Source organism: Etheostoma cragini, chromosome 12, assembly GCF_013103735.1.
Source record: "Etheostoma cragini isolate CJK2018 chromosome 12, CSU_Ecrag_1.0, whole genome shotgun sequence".
Taxonomy (NCBI): Eukaryota; Metazoa; Chordata; class Actinopteri; order Perciformes; family Percidae; genus Etheostoma; species Etheostoma cragini.
Genome location: NC_048418.1, coordinates 10,288,579 through 10,308,816, shown reverse-complemented (window position 1 = coordinate 10,308,816; position 20,238 = coordinate 10,288,579). Strand labels below are relative to the sequence as shown.

At 40.2% G+C, this 20,238-nt stretch overlaps 1 protein-coding gene across 16 annotated transcripts in view; it reads left to right on the top strand.

Annotated features, from left to right (window-relative positions):
* Positions 1–6,471: 6,471 nt before the first annotated feature.
* Positions 6,472–20,238, top strand: part of LOC117954295 (receptor-type tyrosine-protein phosphatase mu-like) — a 152,280-nt gene continuing 138,513 nt past the window's right edge. For all 16 annotated transcript variants that reach the window (XM_034887979.1, XM_034887994.1, XM_034887992.1 and 13 more), the window contains exon 1: positions 6,472–6,875. In XM_034887979.1, the coding sequence (XP_034743870.1) occupies positions 6,803–6,875 (73 nt within the window). In that variant the 5' untranslated portion in view covers positions 6,472–6,802. The remainder of the gene's footprint in view (positions 6,876–20,238) is intronic.

The window sequence follows — 20,238 nt, the reverse complement described above, 5'->3', positions numbered from 1 at the left end:
AAGAACAGGGGGGAAGGGGGGGGGGGGGGGGGGGGGGGGGGGGGGGGGGGGGGGGCTTAAGATCTCCAAAATAATAAACCAAAAACAAAACAGAACAGGGACTTAAACTTTGATTAAATGTTCCACTCCATCAGATCAGAGCCAGGGTTTCTGGGTGGCAGCTCCTCTGAGGTTGTCAGGTGTTGCCACAAAAACAATTTCAAGCGATGGGGAAATGCTTGATATGATTGAAAATTGCTTCTTCAAAAATCTGGACTGCTGTGGGACAACTCAATTTCAATTTCTATTAAATTCAAATTATTTATAGCAAACTTAAAGTTAATTAAGTTAACATTAATAAAAGCACATTTGAGTTTGTGTCATTGGGTTACATGTACACAGTTATTGCCTCTGTGGATCTGCAATTATTGTAGCATGCCAACTATCACACATGAAGCAACAAATATGCAAAATAATTATTTAATATAGTCATGTGGAACGTTTAACTGATGCTATGCAAAGTGGACTAATGTAGAATGGACTTCTAAAGTTGCTCTCTGGGTAAATCAAAGTAAAAAAGAAAATGTTAATTTTTATGGATGTTCAAGTAATACAGAGTGTTGCATATTAAATGTTTACACATGTGGCTGATATCTTCTAGTGCATATTCAACCAGTCCAAGAACTTGAAATATAACTACACATTACAATTATGTGGCTTTTAGTAGAATCATATTGAAATAATACAATTTTATTTTTTGATTTTACTTAACAATGTTGTCCAAATTGTATTTCAAAACTAAATTTTTGTCCTACTGATGTAAGGTGGTACATTGGAATGTTGAACTTACAGTCAAGCACAAAATTATTCATACCCCTAGCAAATTCTGACTTAAAGTTACTTTAGTTCAACCAGCAAGTTTTTTCTTGATTAGAAATTACATAGGCGTCTCCCAGAAGATAATAGGACAATGTGTGGAATAAAATATTATTCATCTTTTATTTACATTTGAACAAAAAGTGGCATGTCCAAAACTATTCATACCAGTCTCGATAATCAATAGAAAAGCCTTTCTTTATATATCAAAATATTTCTATATCAAACGCTTGCTATAATTGCTGACCAGCTATTTGCATGTCTCCACTGGTATTTTTGCCCATTCATCTTCAGCCATGAGCTCCAACTCTTTCCGTTTGGAGGGTCTCCTTGCCATCACCCTGATCTTTAGCTCCCTCCACAGATTCTGAAGGGATTTAAGTCAGGACTCTGGCTGGACCACTGCAAAACGTCAATGTTTTTGTCAGCTAACCATTTCTTCACCACTTTTGGGTCATTGTTGTGCTGAAATGTCCACTGGTCCCCAAGGCCAAGTTTCTCTGCAGACTGCCTGATGTAGTTGTTGAGAATTTTGATTTATTGCTACTTTTTCAGGTGCCGTTTACTGTGATTGGGTTCCCTGGTCCACCGGCTGAAAAACAACCACAAAACATTCGGATCCCGCTGCCATGTTTGACAGTGGGGATGGTATTCTTAGGGTTGAAGACCTCTCCTTTTTGTTTGTGGCCAAACAATTCAATTTTTGTTTCATCTGACCATAAAACAGAAGACCAGAAGTCTTCTTTGTCCAGATGAGCATTTGCAAAGGCCAAGCGGGCTTTTGTGTGCCTTCTCTGGAGAAGGGGTGTCCTCCTTGATCTGCGTCCGTTGAACCCAGCGGTCTTCAGTGTCCATTGGACTGTCTGCCTTGAGAAGTTGCCAGCATAGCCCAGATTCATCACGATGGGCTTGGTGGTGATCCTCTAATTCTTTTTTTACCTCTCTCAAAAATCCTCCTGGCCAGCACAGGTGTCACTTTTGGCTTCCGACCACATCCTCTGAGATTTTTCATAGTGGGAAACGTCTTGTATTTTTTAATAACACTTTGCACTGTAGCAACTGGAACTTCAAAACATTTAGATATGGTCTTATAGCCCTTTCCTGACTTGTGAGCAGCCACAATGCACAGCCGCAGGTCCTCAGTGAGCTCCTTTGTCTTAGCCATGACTGTCCACAAACCAACAGCAGAGAGCTTTTGTTTTTCACCTGTTGAGTTGATTAAAAAAGCTGTTCCCAATGAATCAGGGTAATTAGGATGCTTTGGAACAGCTTGGACTATTTGGAATGGTATAGATCTTGGGAGTTTCCAACAGGCTGTGACAGTTTGCAAAGGTTATGAATAATTTTTGATTGTACATGTATTTTTTAAAGATAATTTTTTGGGCATTCTAGGCCTTTAATGACAGGACAGCTGAAGGGGAGATAGAGGGGAATGACATGAAACAAAGGCCGGCAGGCCAGGGTCAAACCCCAGCCCACTGTGTCGAGGAGTAAACCTCTACATGTGGGCACCCAGATTGCACATATGTTTGATAAAACTATTTTTAAATACACTTTACAGTTTGTAATGTACCGTATATCAATATAATACTGTAAAGCACTTACACTTTACTTTTCCAAATTCTCCTTTACCTAACATCAAGGTGGTTGAAGTCAAGTGACTTCATGTTGAATTGCAGCAGTAGAGCAGCTTTACAACGGGATGAGGTAAATGTTGTATTTTACAGGTAAACCAGGTTGTATCTGTAAATTGAACAGTTTGTTCCAACTTGGCTGCTCAAATATTATTCAGATGTCATTACATTTAAGAAGGTCATTAACATTTTTCACCCATCACAGTGAAGATTGAAGGTGTTATATAAAAGACACAAAAGTGACCTCTGTTGGTATGTACCTGTTACCTCTTTAGTCAAATTAAATTCTGCGCTATTCTCACACATTACATTTAGCTGACGCTTTAATCCAAAGCGATTTAAAATTGCTATATATGTGTGTGTGTCAGAGGTTGCACACCTCTGGAGCAAATACAGGTTAAGTAACTTGCTTAGGGACACACTGGTTGATGTATCGCAGTGGGAATCGAACCGAGATCTCCTACACCAAAGGCATGTGTCATATCTACTGCGCCATCACCACCCTACATACGTGCACACACACACACACACGCACACACACACGCACACACACACACACACACACACACACACCGTATTCATAAAAGATGAGCCCCTCCTGAATAAGTCTTTGTCCTAGATAGTGATCATGGGACATGTTGTCAAATTAAGCTCCAATAAATATATTAAATCAATGTGAGTCCGACGACCTGAATTAAGGTGCCAGTGTTGTGATGTTACTATTTTAGTGATAAGACAATATACAATACAGAATAATAACTAACAGATCTAAATTTAATGACCAAAATAACATCAGGCATCCACTTTTGACATGCAAATAGTGACCTGTGTACAGTCAAGTAAAACACACTTTAACCACTATGACAATTCATTAAATTTAATCTTTGCCGTCTGGCAATCCACCTCATTGCATTGAACGGTACTCACTTAATCGTGGTCAGCTGTACACTGGGGATCACTGAACAGTGCAGTTAGCAGGTTTTATCGGATTTGCTGGTCCTTATTTAATTGCTGCGTGCTTAGATAACTTTACTTTATAATGAGACGCTGTGTGAGATATAACAACTGGGTGAGCATAGATTGGCACCCCTGTTCTTCATTTAAAGGTATTTTGCATTCATAAAGCAAAGCTTAAAAAACTGTTTAGCATCACAAGCAGCCAGTGACTTCCCATAAAGAAGGACAGTTAATCAATCACGAATTGAGCTTTTGACAATCAAGGCAGGGTACAATCACAATGGAGTTAAATGATAAAATCACTGTTGTTTGGCAGCCACATGAGGAGAGGCTTAATAATTTCTTTGGAGTGCCGTTTAGGTTCTGTGATTTCTTCAGTCACACTGAGACTCCTCACATAGGGTGAGGTGATTGGCATTTATCGACAGATATTATACTGTCACTTTTGTCAATTACCACAAAGTGTTATTTAGATTGCCATTCTTATGTTTAACTAATTAAAACTGTTCCTGCAGGGAGAAATATGAGGGGAAATAGATTTGCTGACAGTCAACAGGTTGTTCTGTGGTTGGCAGAGGCTCACCACAGTGAAATGTCAATATCACCTATTCAATAGCTCATGATGTTGTTCAGAAAACTGCAAGAGTGAGTCACTGAAACGATAGGCCACTGTCATAACCTTTGAGACCTAAATATGGAATCTTTTGATGCTGGTCTGGCATCAGTTTTGCTACCTCCCGTCCAATCAGTGTAATGTCAAAGCATTTCTGTCTTGCTTTGAGAGTGCGATGAAAGTAAGCTTGTGAAAGGTTACTGTCTAAAAGAAAATGGACACGGTACATGGTAAATGGGCTTGTTTTGCTATCACCACAGACGGAGTTGTACACTGATTCCCAAACAGGGGTACGGAATATGATTTGATTTAAAAGATATCCACATATTGAGTAAGCTGAAGCATCCAAAGACAAATGGAATAGGTTGGCTAAAAATAGTGGATACATGTTTAAAATAGATAAAATTAGTGACCGGCTTCTGCTCCTCCAAGTGGCAGTAGTATGAATAAACACTTAACCGGACTGACCGTTAATTATATGAAGAAAATGCTGTTACAATATGTACTGATAATCTTTGTAAAGTCCAACTTAACATCAGTACAAATGATCAAATGTGGAACAGGACGGGTGGTGTTGATGATGAGGGCTGTTCCGTTTGAAAACAGTGGAGTAGGATATTATTAGATATATTTGTTGAATATGACTTAGGAATGTGTTTATGAAGAACCACTAAAACACATCCCACACTTACACACTGACAAACAAACTCATTCTCACTCTCGGCATTCATGAGTGCAAACAATGATGCTTTCCATTCCATGCCCTATCCAATCAGAGGAGTTTACATTCTCATCAATTCCCACGATGGCTCTGCTCAGACTGGTATTCATGCATTCCTGGCAACATAACGGATGCAGCCAAGACAATACCTAAAGACCACAAAACGATATGTGGCGCTTCTATGAAATGCTTCAGCCATTGTTTAGTGAACTTACGAAAAAAACAGGAACTGGAGCCATATATCCTTGACAACACAAGGTCATTTTAAGACTAAATGTAGACTCATGTCATGTCAATCTGGCTGCATTTTAATGAGCCATGAAAACTGCTGGTACAAGTAAAATGGCCATGTGTGTTTATGCATGCAAAAACAATAAGGGAATGACATTGGCTGACTTTGTCATTAGTTGTTTCTTCATCCCTTTGTCTGATGTTGCTGGGAGAAAATCCTGGGGTTGTTTGCACTTGCCGTGTCAGATAATACTAATTTTTAAACAAATATTTGCATATATATAAGAAAGGCATCATTATTGATTCATCAGTGTTGAAAAAAGCATGTGTGATGATACGGCCCTGTTTTACCAGGTCAAGAGATGAGGTCATCTGGAAGATCATCGTGGGTTTCCCTTTAATAGGATCAATGCGTGAGTTTGATCTTAAAGGACACACAAGGTGAAATGTGATTAAGAATACAGCTGGCAAAGATTTAAAAAAAATATTAAATTAAGGTGTCAAGTCAAGCATGCTAAAGGCTTATATAGCATATATGTTTTAATTAATAAAATCCCCTTTCAGGATTTGGCAATTAAAAAAACAAACAAACAGTGAAACATGACATTGTTCCAATACAGTCTGGTGCAGGTCACAAGCTGAGGTCATGTTGTGCAGGGTCAATTTATGGCTGTTCATCATATCACATGGACCTCAGCAGATACAGTTTGCTCAAATTAGACCAAACTTGTTGTTGTTCATCTCATTTTTTTCTGAGTGCTTTATTGGGAACTTCTCATCCACATGGGCTTGAAAGTTGAAGTTTCAAGATGACGTCATTATCTTGGTAACGGCCACACGGTTCATTTAGTAAGTGTTATGGAGCTTTCCTATCATACAATTCTCATCAGTAGTTTGAGATTCATTCATTTATTGACACGTTTTGTTTTCAAATGTATGCCTTTCTGAAAAAAATCCATTCATATTGGTACTTGAATGATAACCAGTTACTAAGTAAAATTGTATACACACACACACACACACACACACTATATATATATTATATATATAAAAATAAATATGAAGGCAGCTGGGTATTAACCCTACAGTTCTCTTTGTGGTCCTACAGTCCCCAGGCCCTCTAGATTAAGACCACTTATGTATAATTGACCTAAACCATAGAGCAACAAAACACAAGGTAAAGAGCAAAACCTTTAAAACATAATTGTGTATGTATGTATGCACTTTAGGGTAGAATACTCGAAGGCTATCATAAAATCCATTACAATATCACTGACTATGCTTTTTGTAATTTCTAGGCCTACCTTAAATGAATGCTGGCTGACAGGCGCAGGTTCTTACATAGCTTGGGTTAACTGCACTACTTTACCTCAATCTTAGTCTCCACACCTTCTCCAAATAAACGCCAATAGAGTCACAAGGAGGGGATACCTCCGCTTGTCTTCCTCTTCTCACAGGCTGGGCTCACTAGCGCCCTCTACGGTGCAGAAAGCGTGTACACAGCTGCTGCTCTCCTGGAAATGCCTGACCACTCAATCCACGCGTAATTCCGGAATCAGGACTCACTCACACATTCCTCCTCCAAGTGTGGCGCAAGCCGGCAAGGAGCAGCCGTGTCTGCGACAGTGTTCTCTCACACCCCGACAGCACGCCAAGGGACGGAGGACAAAGAGATGACACTTTAGATGTAACACTCCTAAAAGTATAGGCAGGGTTCAAGTTGCATTAAAGAAAGAAGAGTTGCCAGTTAACCCCGCGGCTCGGGGTTAACGCTACGACGGCGCTGTCGACATGGATAAAGTTATCAATTGCTTGTTTGCTGCAGTAGCCCTGCTGTTGTCCGCACGAGGGGAAGTTTTTAAAGGTAAGGAGGATTACCTGGAAATGTTTGCACGTGCAAAACAAATGCGCAGTCCTGTTTTTATGCCTCAGCAGAGAAAACTCCGTTGCCTCATTATGTTGTCTGATAGTTTACTCGCAATTGTGAGGCTCTAACTAGTGCTTGTGGTGTAAATTCGCTTTAACTAGTGCTTGTGGTGTAAATTCGCTTTGACTAATGCTTTTGGTGTAAATTCGCTTTGACTCATGCTTGTGGTGTAAAGTCGAGCATAGCCTACTTGTGGCAGCGCGAGAGAAACGTAGCTAAGTTATGAGGATGGCGTTCTGTAGACAATAAAAGCTGAAAACGATGATTTTGCTGATATGTGTCAGAGTTACAGCTCCAACACTGGCATCCATCAGTAGTTTGTTCTCACCTTCTGTGCCGCTGTGCGCAACGAGCAGGTGCGCTACGGGGCACAACTCCGCTGCTTTCAGAACCAAGATTTACATAAGTTGAAGGAGTTGAATATTTGCGTCTAACTTTATCTTGATAAGTTGCTGTCTAATGTGATTAACCTCAAGGGATTCACGCGCCGAAATGTCTCTGCATGCACGCTCTTGGTCGTGAACGGCGAGGCGATAAGCCAAACGAGACTTGTCCACCGTGAACTTAATTTACGATACGATGTCCCCCGTCGGTTGGCACTTAAACTTGTAGTTAACCGCCTAAAATGTGAATTATATTGGTGAGTTCGTTTCATCCCAGTGTTTTCGTGTTAACTGCTAGAACAATTCCACTTCCATGCATCAAATCCAGGATCCATGGATATGCCAGCTCTGCTGTAGTATCTTTTTCCATTTATTTGTTTTCATATTTTTCACTATTACTGCACTAACTAACTAACACTACAAAAAGTATAGTTCATATAAAACGCTTTTTATTTTTATAGAACTGTCTGTGTGCAGTCCGCATTCAAAAAGGCTTTTTTTTAAATAAATGAACTGGTAAAAAAAGTATTTTTTCCAAATAGACCTCTTTCCCTTGCATGCACACTGGGGATATATGCTTGTGGACATCTCTGAAAAGTGTTTGTTGTATATCTTTTGGATTTCTTTCTGCAAATGTGATGGATTTTAATGTGATCACTGTTTGACTGATTGTTGACTTCCCGTATAGATAAACCAGCACTCCTACTCATATTAATGCTATTCATACAGTGGTAACCTTTATTTTGCAGTAAGTCTAGTCAAAGCTTTGTGAAGAAAGGAAAAGTTTAGGGTTTAGTAGTCATTTGATTTATTTGAATTACTGAAATAATAGAGCAGACTTTTACCCTCAGTGTAAAGGCCAAAGATCGCCCAAGGGGACTTAACATTGAGAGTCTGTTTTAACCCCTAAAGGGGTCATTTCTGTGTCCTCAATATCATTACCTATGTTGAAAAAAGCCACACTAGCCTATAGTCATGCCAATCGATATAGAGACAATAAATGTCCCTTCGATGGTGATCCATACTGCCAATATCATTTTTAAAGTTGCATTTCCAACCTTATAAAAAATGGCCTCATATCTGAATGTGTCAGATTTTTATATCCTATTATACTCTGAGGGAGCGTTGTGTGAGGTGAAGTTATTATGTGATGTGTGGCTTCAGTAAAAGCTAGATGCCATGGGATTCCACAGACAACTGATGCATTTTTGGAGAGCCTGTTGGGGGCAGCATGGTTCACAGATGATATGATACCCAGATGATGAAGTCAAAGTGCTGGAGTGGACGACCACGAGTCAGACATTCAGAATTCCAAAGCACTTTGGAAACTACTTGTCTCAAAATGTCAATTTGATCACAACTCTGATTAAACAAAAACAACTTAGCTGCTAAACTAATTACATTTGTGTTTCATTTGAGTGTCCCCACTCTCTTCAAACTGCTCCTTTTTCTTTTTTTTTACAGAGGAGAACTAGCATATTTAATGTCCTACAGAACAAGTATTGAAAGGTTTTATGATAAACAGTTTTTTATCAATCAGACAGTATAAATGCCATGGGTCAATCAAATGCCTGAGAACTCTCTTACCCTGCAGCTCAAAGTATTTACGATCCATTTTTGTGTCAGTCCTGCCCGCTGGCAGCCTTTAGGTCTGAGATTTATTGGAGTGGGCTGCACTGTAGGGCTCCCAGTGGTCCCGAAACCATCGATAAATGTGCTCCTAATTGCATGAGTGTGTGTGTAAATATGTAAACCGGGAGGAAATCAATTGTGTGTGTGTGTGCGTGTGTGTGTGTGTCCGTCTGCCTGCGACATTTGTTATGGAGAGTTTGATAACAGCTGCATGTGATAATTAGATCACTGAGGTAACCAGAGTACCAGTCTACTTCACTGCACATCAGCGCCTTGTGACTGTGCAGCCACAATTCAATCCCAGAGAAACAGTCCTTTGGAGGTCTTTTAATTTACCCATAAAAAAAATGCACCTGCATATCTGCTCTCAAGTGGCATGGTAGAGATGAACTGCTCTTTTTTTCCTCCTCTCCCTGTTGCATTCACAGTGTCTACTCGATGCTCTAGGTTCAGAGAGAAAGCAAGAAAAAAAACAAGACTATAAATCACTTGTTGTATACAGGTATGTCCAGTGATTCTGTTTTCTACATTATGAGGACATTTCTTTTCTTCTACAAGGTCTGGCCTTTGATATCTATACTCTGTCTTTTGACCGAGCGCATTAAATTCCAGTGAGCGGTGCGCTTTGTTATGTTCACCACCTTTTCCAGCAGCCATAAAACCTGCCTTGTTTTCTGATAGGGGTGAGCCGTGTGTTGAGAATAATGCCCATGCTCTGAGTGTAGAGCTGTAGTTTGTCATTGTAGAGTGACTGCTGCTGATAGCGTCCTGGTTGACCGATCCTGATTGCCATCCAAGCTGTGACTAAGAAGTGAAACAACACATTGGCTGCTTGGGAAGATAAACAGCACTTCATTTGAAGTCTGGCTATAATTTAGATAGTTTTTCACTCATGAAATGTTTTCTTTTTTTTTTTCTCCCAACTGACTCAGATTTAATAGAGACTTTTCCAAAAGGTGTCCTGAAGGGTGGCAGTTTCCTTTGTGTGAGCCAGTGGAGAATGAAATTAAATATGCATGTTATTTTTTTCTTTTTTTTTTTCTTCTTCTACTTGATGGCTTCAACCAATGTTGGAGGAAGGGGGTGGGGAGCTCCATGGTGATTGATAATAGTACAAAGCAGAAAGTGAGGTGTCCACATTCTTCTGTAACTTTGCTTTTCAGACACTTTTATTGTGATGATAATGAAGGCGGTGGAAACACATGGATTTACTGAAGTTGTTCAAACACGGCAGGTACATGTACGGCAGGTACCTAGAAAAGGGTCTGCTGAGTTTGTCAGCAAGGCTGTCTAAGGACTGATCATAGCTGGGAGACACAGGAGGGGGAGGGGGGGGGGCATCAGATTTTTAACATGTCTTGGTAGAGGACTTTAGTTCCCTATTTTATATAGTATGTGGCCTGTCCATATGTTTGTATCTTAGTTTTACACCCAATAACAAACAACATTGCAACACCTTATGAAAAATTACACCCCAATACACTAAAGCCAAACCGCTGTCAGTAACGCATGTTGCATTGGTGCATTTTGATTTTTGATGTCAAAACTTTTTAATGCATCATATCAGACCAAGTTATTTCCCTATTATTATTCATGTACATTGCAGGAAAATCTGCAATCTGAAGCATCATCAGCACACTTCAGAAACTGATGTCCTTCAAAAGCAAAGATCAGTGACTTTAAAGTGACAGTGACTTTTTTTTTGGTGAAAAATCCATCATATAAGAGGAAAATATCAAATTATCTAATTTTCTATCGTTGTTAGACTTATATCAGAATAACAAAACATGTTGCATTAGGAGCAAAAGACACAGCTTGACACATTATTCAGCTTTGTTTGAATGGGAAAAGTCAGCATCTGTTCTCTGGAAGTTGCCAAGAGGCATTCTTGGAAATGTAGGAAATCAATAACTGAAGTAGCAGCAGATAAGGGAGGTTGAGGAAAAGTTGGAACACCAGAAATAATAAACATTCTGTCACGAAATAAACACAAAAAATAACATAATGCATAGCGGTGCAAGAATAACCAGGGGTGGAATTGTCCATTAGTTTAGACAGCAGGTAACAAAACAAGTGCGGAGATTGAATCAGGCAGGAATCTCTCCTGTAGAAAGTTTTATGATTGACACAGTTTGACTCTTTAAATTGGACATTAGCCAATGTGTTGGGTGTCTGGGTTACACAACTCTATTCACATGGGCTACATTAGTGGTTCATACTTTATTTTTCAGGTAATGTCTTTTTCTCATCTTCACATTGTGATTGTTTTTCACTTTATAAATTATTTTGTATCTAACTATTATACAAAAAAATAAGTGGTAATATAGGTTTGCTTAAGAAGCGAGGAAAGTGCAGAGTGTTTGCGACATATTTTTAAGGTATCTCTGTACTCGAGCACATGGAATTAAAAATGACTAGGAATTTGTCCTTACTCTGTTTTAATTTGGAGGCGTTTGAGGTTATGTGTTCACATGGCCGGCTATTTTCATAAACGGACATGTCAACCTCATGTCTGTTATGTCAATATGAAAATGGACATGCCGTCAAGAGCATGCCAAACCTGTAGGTGGCAGTGTAACCAGGAGCTCAAGCCCACGTTAGCCAATCAGAATCCCGACTACAGCAACAACAGCAACGAATAACTTCCTCTCTCTTCTCCTCCTCCCTTCCTTGGTTGCCTAAACCTCAGTTTGTCTCAGTTTACATTCAAAACTTTAATTTTCCTTCCGGGAGTCATCCCAAAGGGATTAATAAAGCTAAGTCTAAGACGTACAATCGAAGACTTCCAAAATCTCCACTCTGGCCAGAGGTTTTAGAAAGGCTCGTTTTCAGAGGCAAATTCTCCGTTTGCGTGTGAACGAAGGGCACAAACAAAGGGAAATATCTCAGTTTTTCAAAATAACCATGTACGTGTAAACAGCCTGCAAATCTTCATCAGATAAACATTGCACAAAGTGCCTCACTTCTGTAATATGTAAATCCCCATTTTGGCGCGCAGAAAGCAATTGGCTAGTTGGCAGAACAGCAGGTAAACTCACCTGCAAATACGTACTTTGGTCCGGATAGGTGCTGGTGGTCCTTACTTTTTAAGCCCAACAACAACACACGGTCTGCCCATGCCAGGTAAGCTACAGTGCACGGTTGTTTACTTTGCTGTCTATCATTCCCAGACACCAACACCCCCCTCCAGCAGGCTCACACAAAAAGGAGAAATTCAGATCTTTTCTATTTTTCCTTCCTATTCAATGATACAAAACTATTAGTCTTTTATTGCCAGGCCTATCTCCACAGAGCTGCACAGGAAAGTCTGGCTAGTCCACACAAGACCTAATCGTCTTAGGTGGTGCTAAGTGCTTGACGCACACATGGTGCTTCTGAAAAATAGCCTTGTCTCTGTTTTTATGTTGTCATAGTTTAAATTTTGTTGTTGAATTTCTATCAGCCGACACTCGGGTGAGTGACACATGATAATTTGGACCGAGTCAGATGACTGACCTGGACGTTCAAGAACATTCCACTGTTGACCACAAATAGCTCGTTGTGAGCTTTAACTGTATGTTTAAGATCTTTGTCCTGCTGCCCTGTCCTAAGATTGGGGGGTGTTGAATAAAATGACTACCCACACTGTTGACCAAAAATGAATGTGAAACTAAAGCTTAATTAAGCCTTAAAGCTTAAATTAAAGCTAAAAGCACGTAAATAAACTTTGAAATAAAACAAAGACTCTGAAGTTAAAGTGTGGGAGTATAGAGCAAAAACAACAACAAACGTGACAGTCGCTATACTAAAGTATGGTAATTGGTAAAGTGCCGGCTTATCTCGGGCACTTTTCTGCAAAAGAAAGTGAGTCAAATCTTTGAATGCAAAGTCTACCAATATGGTTCATCATCTTCCTATCCCTGGAGTGCCACTCCACATTCAATCATTAACTGTTGATTTGCAAGTGATTTTATTTACATTCTTGAGAGGCGGTTATAGTTTGAAGTTCGTTCTCGAGGCGCCTGATGTGGCTATGTTATCTGGGAGCTCTGCAGCGGAATGATAATTGGCCTTGAGATGTGACTGTGTGAAGGATGCTGGACAAACAGAGAAACAGCTCTAATTATACACAGCTCCTTCTTCAAATGAAGAGGATAAAAGCTAATGAATTGCACACAGGCCAGCGCAGGGGCTGCCTAATGAAGAGAGTGAGAGACAGAGAAGGGAGTGTTTGCAAGAGAGAGAGGCAGTGTTTGTGTGTCAGGCATGCTCGAACAATTCTGTGATCTCATCACCATGTTAAAAAAAAAAAAAAAAAAATTACTTGGTAGAAAAACAACTTACTATGCAGCTGATCATGTTTACTGAAGTTTTCATTTGTTGTAGGTGGCTCAGAGAGTCCAGGCAGTGTAGGGAAATTTCACTAATTAATGCTCTAAGGGTCTCAATTGTTATTAATGGTGACGAGAAGGAGGAGGGGAACGGGGGAGGTGTAAGAGAAGTAGTTTAAATCAGGACATGTGTCTGCTCAATAAATTGTCAAGCCTCATACGTGCGTACCATGGGTGGATGTCGGCTTAACAGGTTTATTCAAAATTCAAATTTAGTTGTTTTATTTGAAAATTGTTCACATCTGCTATCTTTGGAATAAAATCTGTATCAGTAACCGATGATTTTGCAGTTTCAGTGATAGTTTCACATTCTTCACTTATCTTCAAAACCTGCTGTTTTGGAATGAAATTCTGATCCAGCACACTTTGATATTTGGTTCATGTGAGCATATAGCCTTGACCTGAAGGGTGAAGCTTTAATTTCAAGTCTGTCAAAACTCCCGCCACTGCTTTGACGCCAGAGTCACACAGCTGAAAAGGTGCAAAGTTTCGGGAGCAAATTCATGAATAACTCAAGTTGCCTCCCTCACAGGACAAGTGCACTTGCTAACTTTGAGGAGACTCTGTTTCATGCCAAAAAGCTGTCTTCGTAAGCTGCTGATCCTCACACTACTGGTGCTAGTGTAGGTGGGTGCAGTTAGAGGAGGAGGAGAAGGAGGCGGCGGTGGCGGTGGTGGCTGTTACTGCTGTTTCACCTTGTCTCCTGTTATTTATTAGGCTTCTGTCAAGGCTCAGGCAGTAGGCAGGTGTACATCCCTCCTCCTCCTCCTCTCCCCATCCTGGTCTTATGAGTATAACCAGGGGCAAAATTCTCCATTACTGTCAGTCTGAATCTGTTGCCGTCACATTAGCGCACGTCATGCAGTCATTAATGCATTAGGCCTTGTTTGAGTGCCAGTTATTTGCATTGGCTTTTACACTACTCTATTTGCCCTTGTGCTAAAAGCTGCCTTGGCTGAACCTATTGACTATTTAACTGTTCAATAATGGACAAGCGATCCCTGAGGAAGAATTAGGCCTCAGTGGTCCTTTGGAGTTATGGTTATTAGGACGTGGAAAAAAAAAACCCCATTAACTATCATATATGTTTTCATGACCTTTTTAGAGGGACATGTAGCAAAGTATTATTTACCTACTGTATGTTTTTAATGCAACTGTATCCCCTCTGGCATATGATCTAACCACCAACAGCTGAGAACACTATTATCCACCATTGTCCTCCACTTCTTCCTCCCAAAGCAGAATGTACCTGATTATATACTCGTATCGGTCACACTCTGGTGCCTATTTGGAGGCTGTTATCTGTTTGCGGTGGAGACTCCTCGGGGAAGCATATAGCCGATAAGAGACTGTTGTTCTGTAAACAGCCCTCTGACCTCCTCAGGCTGGGCTTGGCTCCTTTTCAAATGGGTCTCTTTTGTATTGCCCCCTAAGCTCAAACCTCTGCGTGACTGATTCCCCGGGGGAAGGTTTAATGGCATTACTGTACGCTCCGCTCAGCGCAGGGTGGTCACTCCGGAGCTGTCAAAGCCTGAGAGGGCTGTCCATACCTTCAGAAGCAGAGGAAGCAAGGGATAATGAGATTGTTGGAATGATGTTGTAGAAAAGATGTACTGTAGTCTCTTGCTGAACATTTGGAAAATGAGGGTGATAATGTGACCGGCCAACGTATGGCCCTAAACTGGAAGTAGCTTGTTAAAACTGAATAATATGGCAAAATAATGGTGTTTTCCTTTTTTTATGTTGATCAGCATTTATGTTTTTTACCATGCGGCGAACCTCTTATCACAACATAAATTGTATTCTCACCTGTGCTTGTCCCTGTGCCAGTCTGTTAACTCACAGAAATCTAACATGGGACAAGTGCGTAGCTCGTCTGGGGACAACTTGGTTACCTGCTGGACTGGACGGCCACTATTAAATTCCATCAGTCAGATCAGCCGGCTTTATTGATGTCAGCTTAGTTTTGAACACGTTCCTTGTCTAATTTGCCAGCGTGCTTGAGCAAACAATGCACTGAAAATCAGTAGCCATGGGCTGTACCGCACCGATCTGTTGTACTAAATCACTTTGGTGTTAAACACTGCTTCATTGGACTGTTGAGACACAGCTGCAGGGCCCATGTTTTTAAGACAAAGCACAGACCAACCAATAACTGGAAAAGATGATGCTTGGCTTGAAGGTTGACTCCCACCTTGTAATTAGAGTTTGTCACGCTAAAGAAATTACAGGGCACAGGAGTCATTAGAAGTGTGGGTGCATCTCTGCATTGTAAACGGAAACAAAGTTGAAAACACGTGTTTTTGGAATAATGCTCATCCGAATAAACAAACGGAGGAAAATCTGACAAGTTGATTATAATGATAGTTTGCTGCCGGCCTGGAGGATGAATTCAGTTGGGGGTGATGTCTCAGAGACTTATGGTATCAGGGCAAAAGGAGTAATTAATGTGGAAAGCCTCCAGCATGAGTTGGTTTTTCAGCAACGTTATCATCAGTCAGACTGCCTCAGTGTATCCTGACAAATTGCACTCTACTTAAACGAGGTAGAACAGAATTAACTTGTTTTTTAAACATTTCTTAGAAACATTAAAGTGAAATCTTTTTTTGTTGGATTTTTATTTTTTGAGCAGTGTGTGCAGTTGTCTGTCTTCACTCTATAGCCTCAAGAACTACAACTAAAATACTCTGAACACAATATGAATATTTTTCTGTAGTGTGAATATCATTACCAACTGCTCTTGAAGTGGTTTGACTAAAATGCAAACATATCTTTTCCCTGTCCTACTAGGCCTTTAAACAAGTCCCAAGCCTTACTGAGAATTTCCCTATTGCCATTCCCACATCGCTAAAATATTATTATTCACACCAAAAGCATGTCTTTTTTTCAGTTTTCCTGTTTTGTCACCACATAGCTTTGTTTAACCAAATCTAAATGTCTATGTCCATTTTCAATTGTATTGTTTATCGTGGTTTGGGCTGCTGTACTCCTTACTTGCCATTTCTTCCTACAAATTGAGTTAATATTTAGAATTCGTAGCCTTCACTTTCTGATGGATAGCGGGATGCTAGCTTATATTAAACAAATGAAAGGGAGCCTTTAACTAGACTACTAAACCTAGACCTTTCTTTGTTTACTTCTATTGCTAGTCATAGCATTGGTTGCGGCTTGTACTCCTAATTCTTTATTTACTAATTTTGGTTAAGTTTTGTAATTGGTTAGAGTTGTTATGCCTTCAGGAAAGAGAGCCTGCCAGTTGTTGCTAGCTAAGCAAAACACACAAAAGAGCATTTAATAAATAAACTTAAACATTACTTTGTGTACTTGCCTTATTCTGATTTTAATTTCCCATTTTTTCCTATTTACCTATTTGTGTAAATTATTAGAATTGGTGTTCTGGCTGGTCCCATTATTCTGTAACTGTAACCTAACTTAGTGTAATAATCAGATGGCCAGCGATTTAACATGACATTTGTACATTTTGCTCTTTACCTGCCACAGGTAATTTTCAGAGCTGTGATTCGATGGTCCGCTCACCTTCCAACCACACAAAACATAGCTGTTAAATGGTTGTCAAGTAAAGCTTTGAATATCCGATTTCAAGTCGTAAAGCCATTTTAAGTCAAGCTTTTTTTTCCAGAGTTAGCTTATTTGTTGCATATGATTCGCGCCAGATGACGCATTCTAGCTGGCTAGATTTTTTTTTTTAAATTTTAAATTTCTTTTCTTTTCTTTAGAGCAAACGAGTATAAGGCCTTGGACATTTTGTCAAATTTTCTTTGACCCTTTACAGCAAATTAAAAAAGATTGTCTCTCATTTATAACTTGTTTTGTCAGTTAGGTATATATTACATGTAATTTAACAGATTGTGTTGCTCTTGACAGCAGGCACTGTTTTCAGAGTACACTCTGTTCACATTTGTTAAAGCAAAATTTTATAATTTCAGTGCCAGATCTTATATTCAATATATTTACAATATGTAAGGTATTTTTCTTGTTTTTACTTTACTCAACTTGAGAGCGACCATAGTGGACATGAATGGCGCTGCATTTAGTTTGTTTTGAGCTAAACTGTATTTTTTTATATGACACCCATGCCTCCCTTGGACAGGCCAGTGTTGCTCCACAGGCTTATTTAGTCGCCGGGAAGTTGCAGCAGCATCAACCAGTGCAGATCAGGATTTCAGTGGCCTGGTGAGGCAGAGGCACACAGGCTGGGTTCAGAGGATGAATAATTCAATCACATCTCTCACTTCTCGTCGTGAGTCTAATATTCAACAGCACCTGTATGTCTGAAAATCTCTCCCCTTCAACCCACCAGGTTATTTTCCCTGGGGAAAAGCTTACCCCGGCATCACCCCAGCTGTGCTTTCTTTAAACTGTCTGAATAGCAGTGCTGTGTCTGATTGCTGTGACGGGATGACATGTACAGAGGAAGAATAGTTCAGTGTACATTAGGCTGCTTTGTGATTGGACTCGGACATACTGAGTAATAACATAATTATGGCATAATTATACAGACAAAGATGTGTTTAGGTCACTGAGCTTTGTAAACAATTGGGTACTGAGCTGCCATTTTGTTTCTTTTCAAACTGTTACTTATTCTTTGATCATATATTCCCTGATTTGATATTCAACATTTAGCCAGATGAGAAAGTAATCGCACCACAATGTCCATTTAGTAGCGGTTTGCTAGCATTTGATTAAATCATACGTACTTTGTCAGCAGATTTTGCCTAGCTGTCATTCAATTGTAGAATTTTTTTCAAATGTCCGTTTTTTTCGTTAGCCTTTTTAAGGACTTCTCGTCCGTTTTAATTTATTAAAACATTTAGGCAAAGTTCATGTATAACTGTTTTTCATTTTGGTATTGTACCAACACTGGTGTCATTGGCTATACTGCTGCTGATCAACGGCAGAGTTTTCAAATATCATGTTTCTATTGGGTTTTGAAGTCATATATTTACATCATTAGTATATGCTTAACAATGGCATATCTGCCATTACTTTAGTTTGCGATCAACAAGCGGAATTTTCTTGCAGTTTTCAAATCTTCTTCCTATCATACTACATTTCATGATTCAGCCTTCATTTCTATAATTGTCTGAACAAAAGACGCTCAAGCGTTGACAGAGCCACTGTGTCCAAGCATGCGTGTGTGTAGGCGTTTGTGCACATAAAGCCATTTGTCGCACATAGCCAGTGTTGGTATCTTTTGTCTGTGCGCCATGTGTGTGCTGTGGTTTCCTCCTCGTCCCTGTTTGTCAGGTAGCGGACCCATCTCAGGCTTATTATCAGGGATGTGACAGAAGGCGGCAGGCAGCAGCAGCGAGGCCTTAATGAAACCTGGGCCCTGGCTAATTGGTGACACCGTAGCGTGAGGGAATGAGAGAGGCAGTAACCAGACTGGCAGGACAAAAGAAGAGGACAACGGGTCCGGCACTCACAGCATTAAATTGAGCTTGTCATGCTCATTTGTAGAACACACAAAATAAGGGAACACCTACACTGTTCTTATCAAAATCCTGCAAATGCAAAAGTCCCTGCTGGCTGACCCAAGATAGTCCGTGTAACCGCATTTTCTACTCTTTCTTTTCAATCTTCTCTTTTTCATTAAACCTTGGCAAGTCCTTCTCTTTTGCTCTCACTCTCCATGAGCGAGGTTTGGCTAAGCTTGGCGAACCAGATGTACAGTGCGGGTATAAATCCTTCCGTCGTGACTATATTTTGCATGAACACCGCTGCTGCATTCAGGGCTTCCAGGATGTACTTTGGCCCCTTTTAGTTTTGTTGCTTGGCTTTTATCATGAATCAACATGTATTTAAATAACATAACCAAGTGAGTTGTATAGGCCTTAAAGTGAGACCTTTCGAAAAAATTATAAAAAGCTAAAGTCATAATCCTCATGCACACTTACTTAATTTGATACACTAAAGGGTTTTCCAGCCACAGCCTTATTTAGAATTGTGTTGCCAATAACATATGGTGGCTAATGCTACTTAAACAAGCTTGAATTCGCAATAGCTGTCACCTTGTATGCGCATGCATCCACACGTTCATGCATTTACACTCACTAACACTTGACCTTCATCCCACATTTTGGCCTGCAATGGCGAATACTGTTGACCCAGTAACCCACTGACTGACCAACAGACTAACAGAGCAAGCTATAGAGAGCTTCTGTTTGCAACTAGGAATTCTACAGAAACATTTCTAATGGTTTTCTGCCAATTAGCAAGAACAACAATCCCTGCAGAAATGTCACACAAATATCACGGATATCTGTCTGCACACTAAGACACCACTTGGTGTGAATATGTTAATGAGTCTTTTGTACTGTAGTTTGGGTTGACCAACCCTTTAGGCTTGCACTGGATGGCAGTACCCGAGGTTGTCGGTAGTTCTTCCTTCCTTGCCCTGGGCTGGCGGTCTGACGCTCCTGCCTCCTGGCTCCCTTATGTCCACCAGAGCTTAAGGGCTCCTTCCGGGGTGTCAGAGCTGACCTTTCTCTGTTGGTAGGAGTGGTAACGTAGAGGTGGCGTCTATCTGTCACGCCCCCAGCTGTGTTTATGCCTCAGAAAGGACCACAGGGTCCTACTCCCAATGTTCTATTTGAGCAATAGCAAATGAAGTGCAGTTTGAGCTCAGCTGGTCTCATACTGATGGGTCTTACATGCCCCATTTATTTCTAGCAACAATCATTATCTGTCATTGAAATTTAGAATTATACAAGCCATTTAAAAGTTCATAATGCAAAATGACACATACACATACCTATAGCCAGCATTTCATTAAGTTAAAGAACTGTGCAAGGAAGTGATTGCTTCGCAGCTTAAGAAAGATTAATCCGGAGACTAAAAGGTGTTCCAATCTTCAAGTCTCCTATCTTCACTGGTTCACATCTGAGGCTAAGC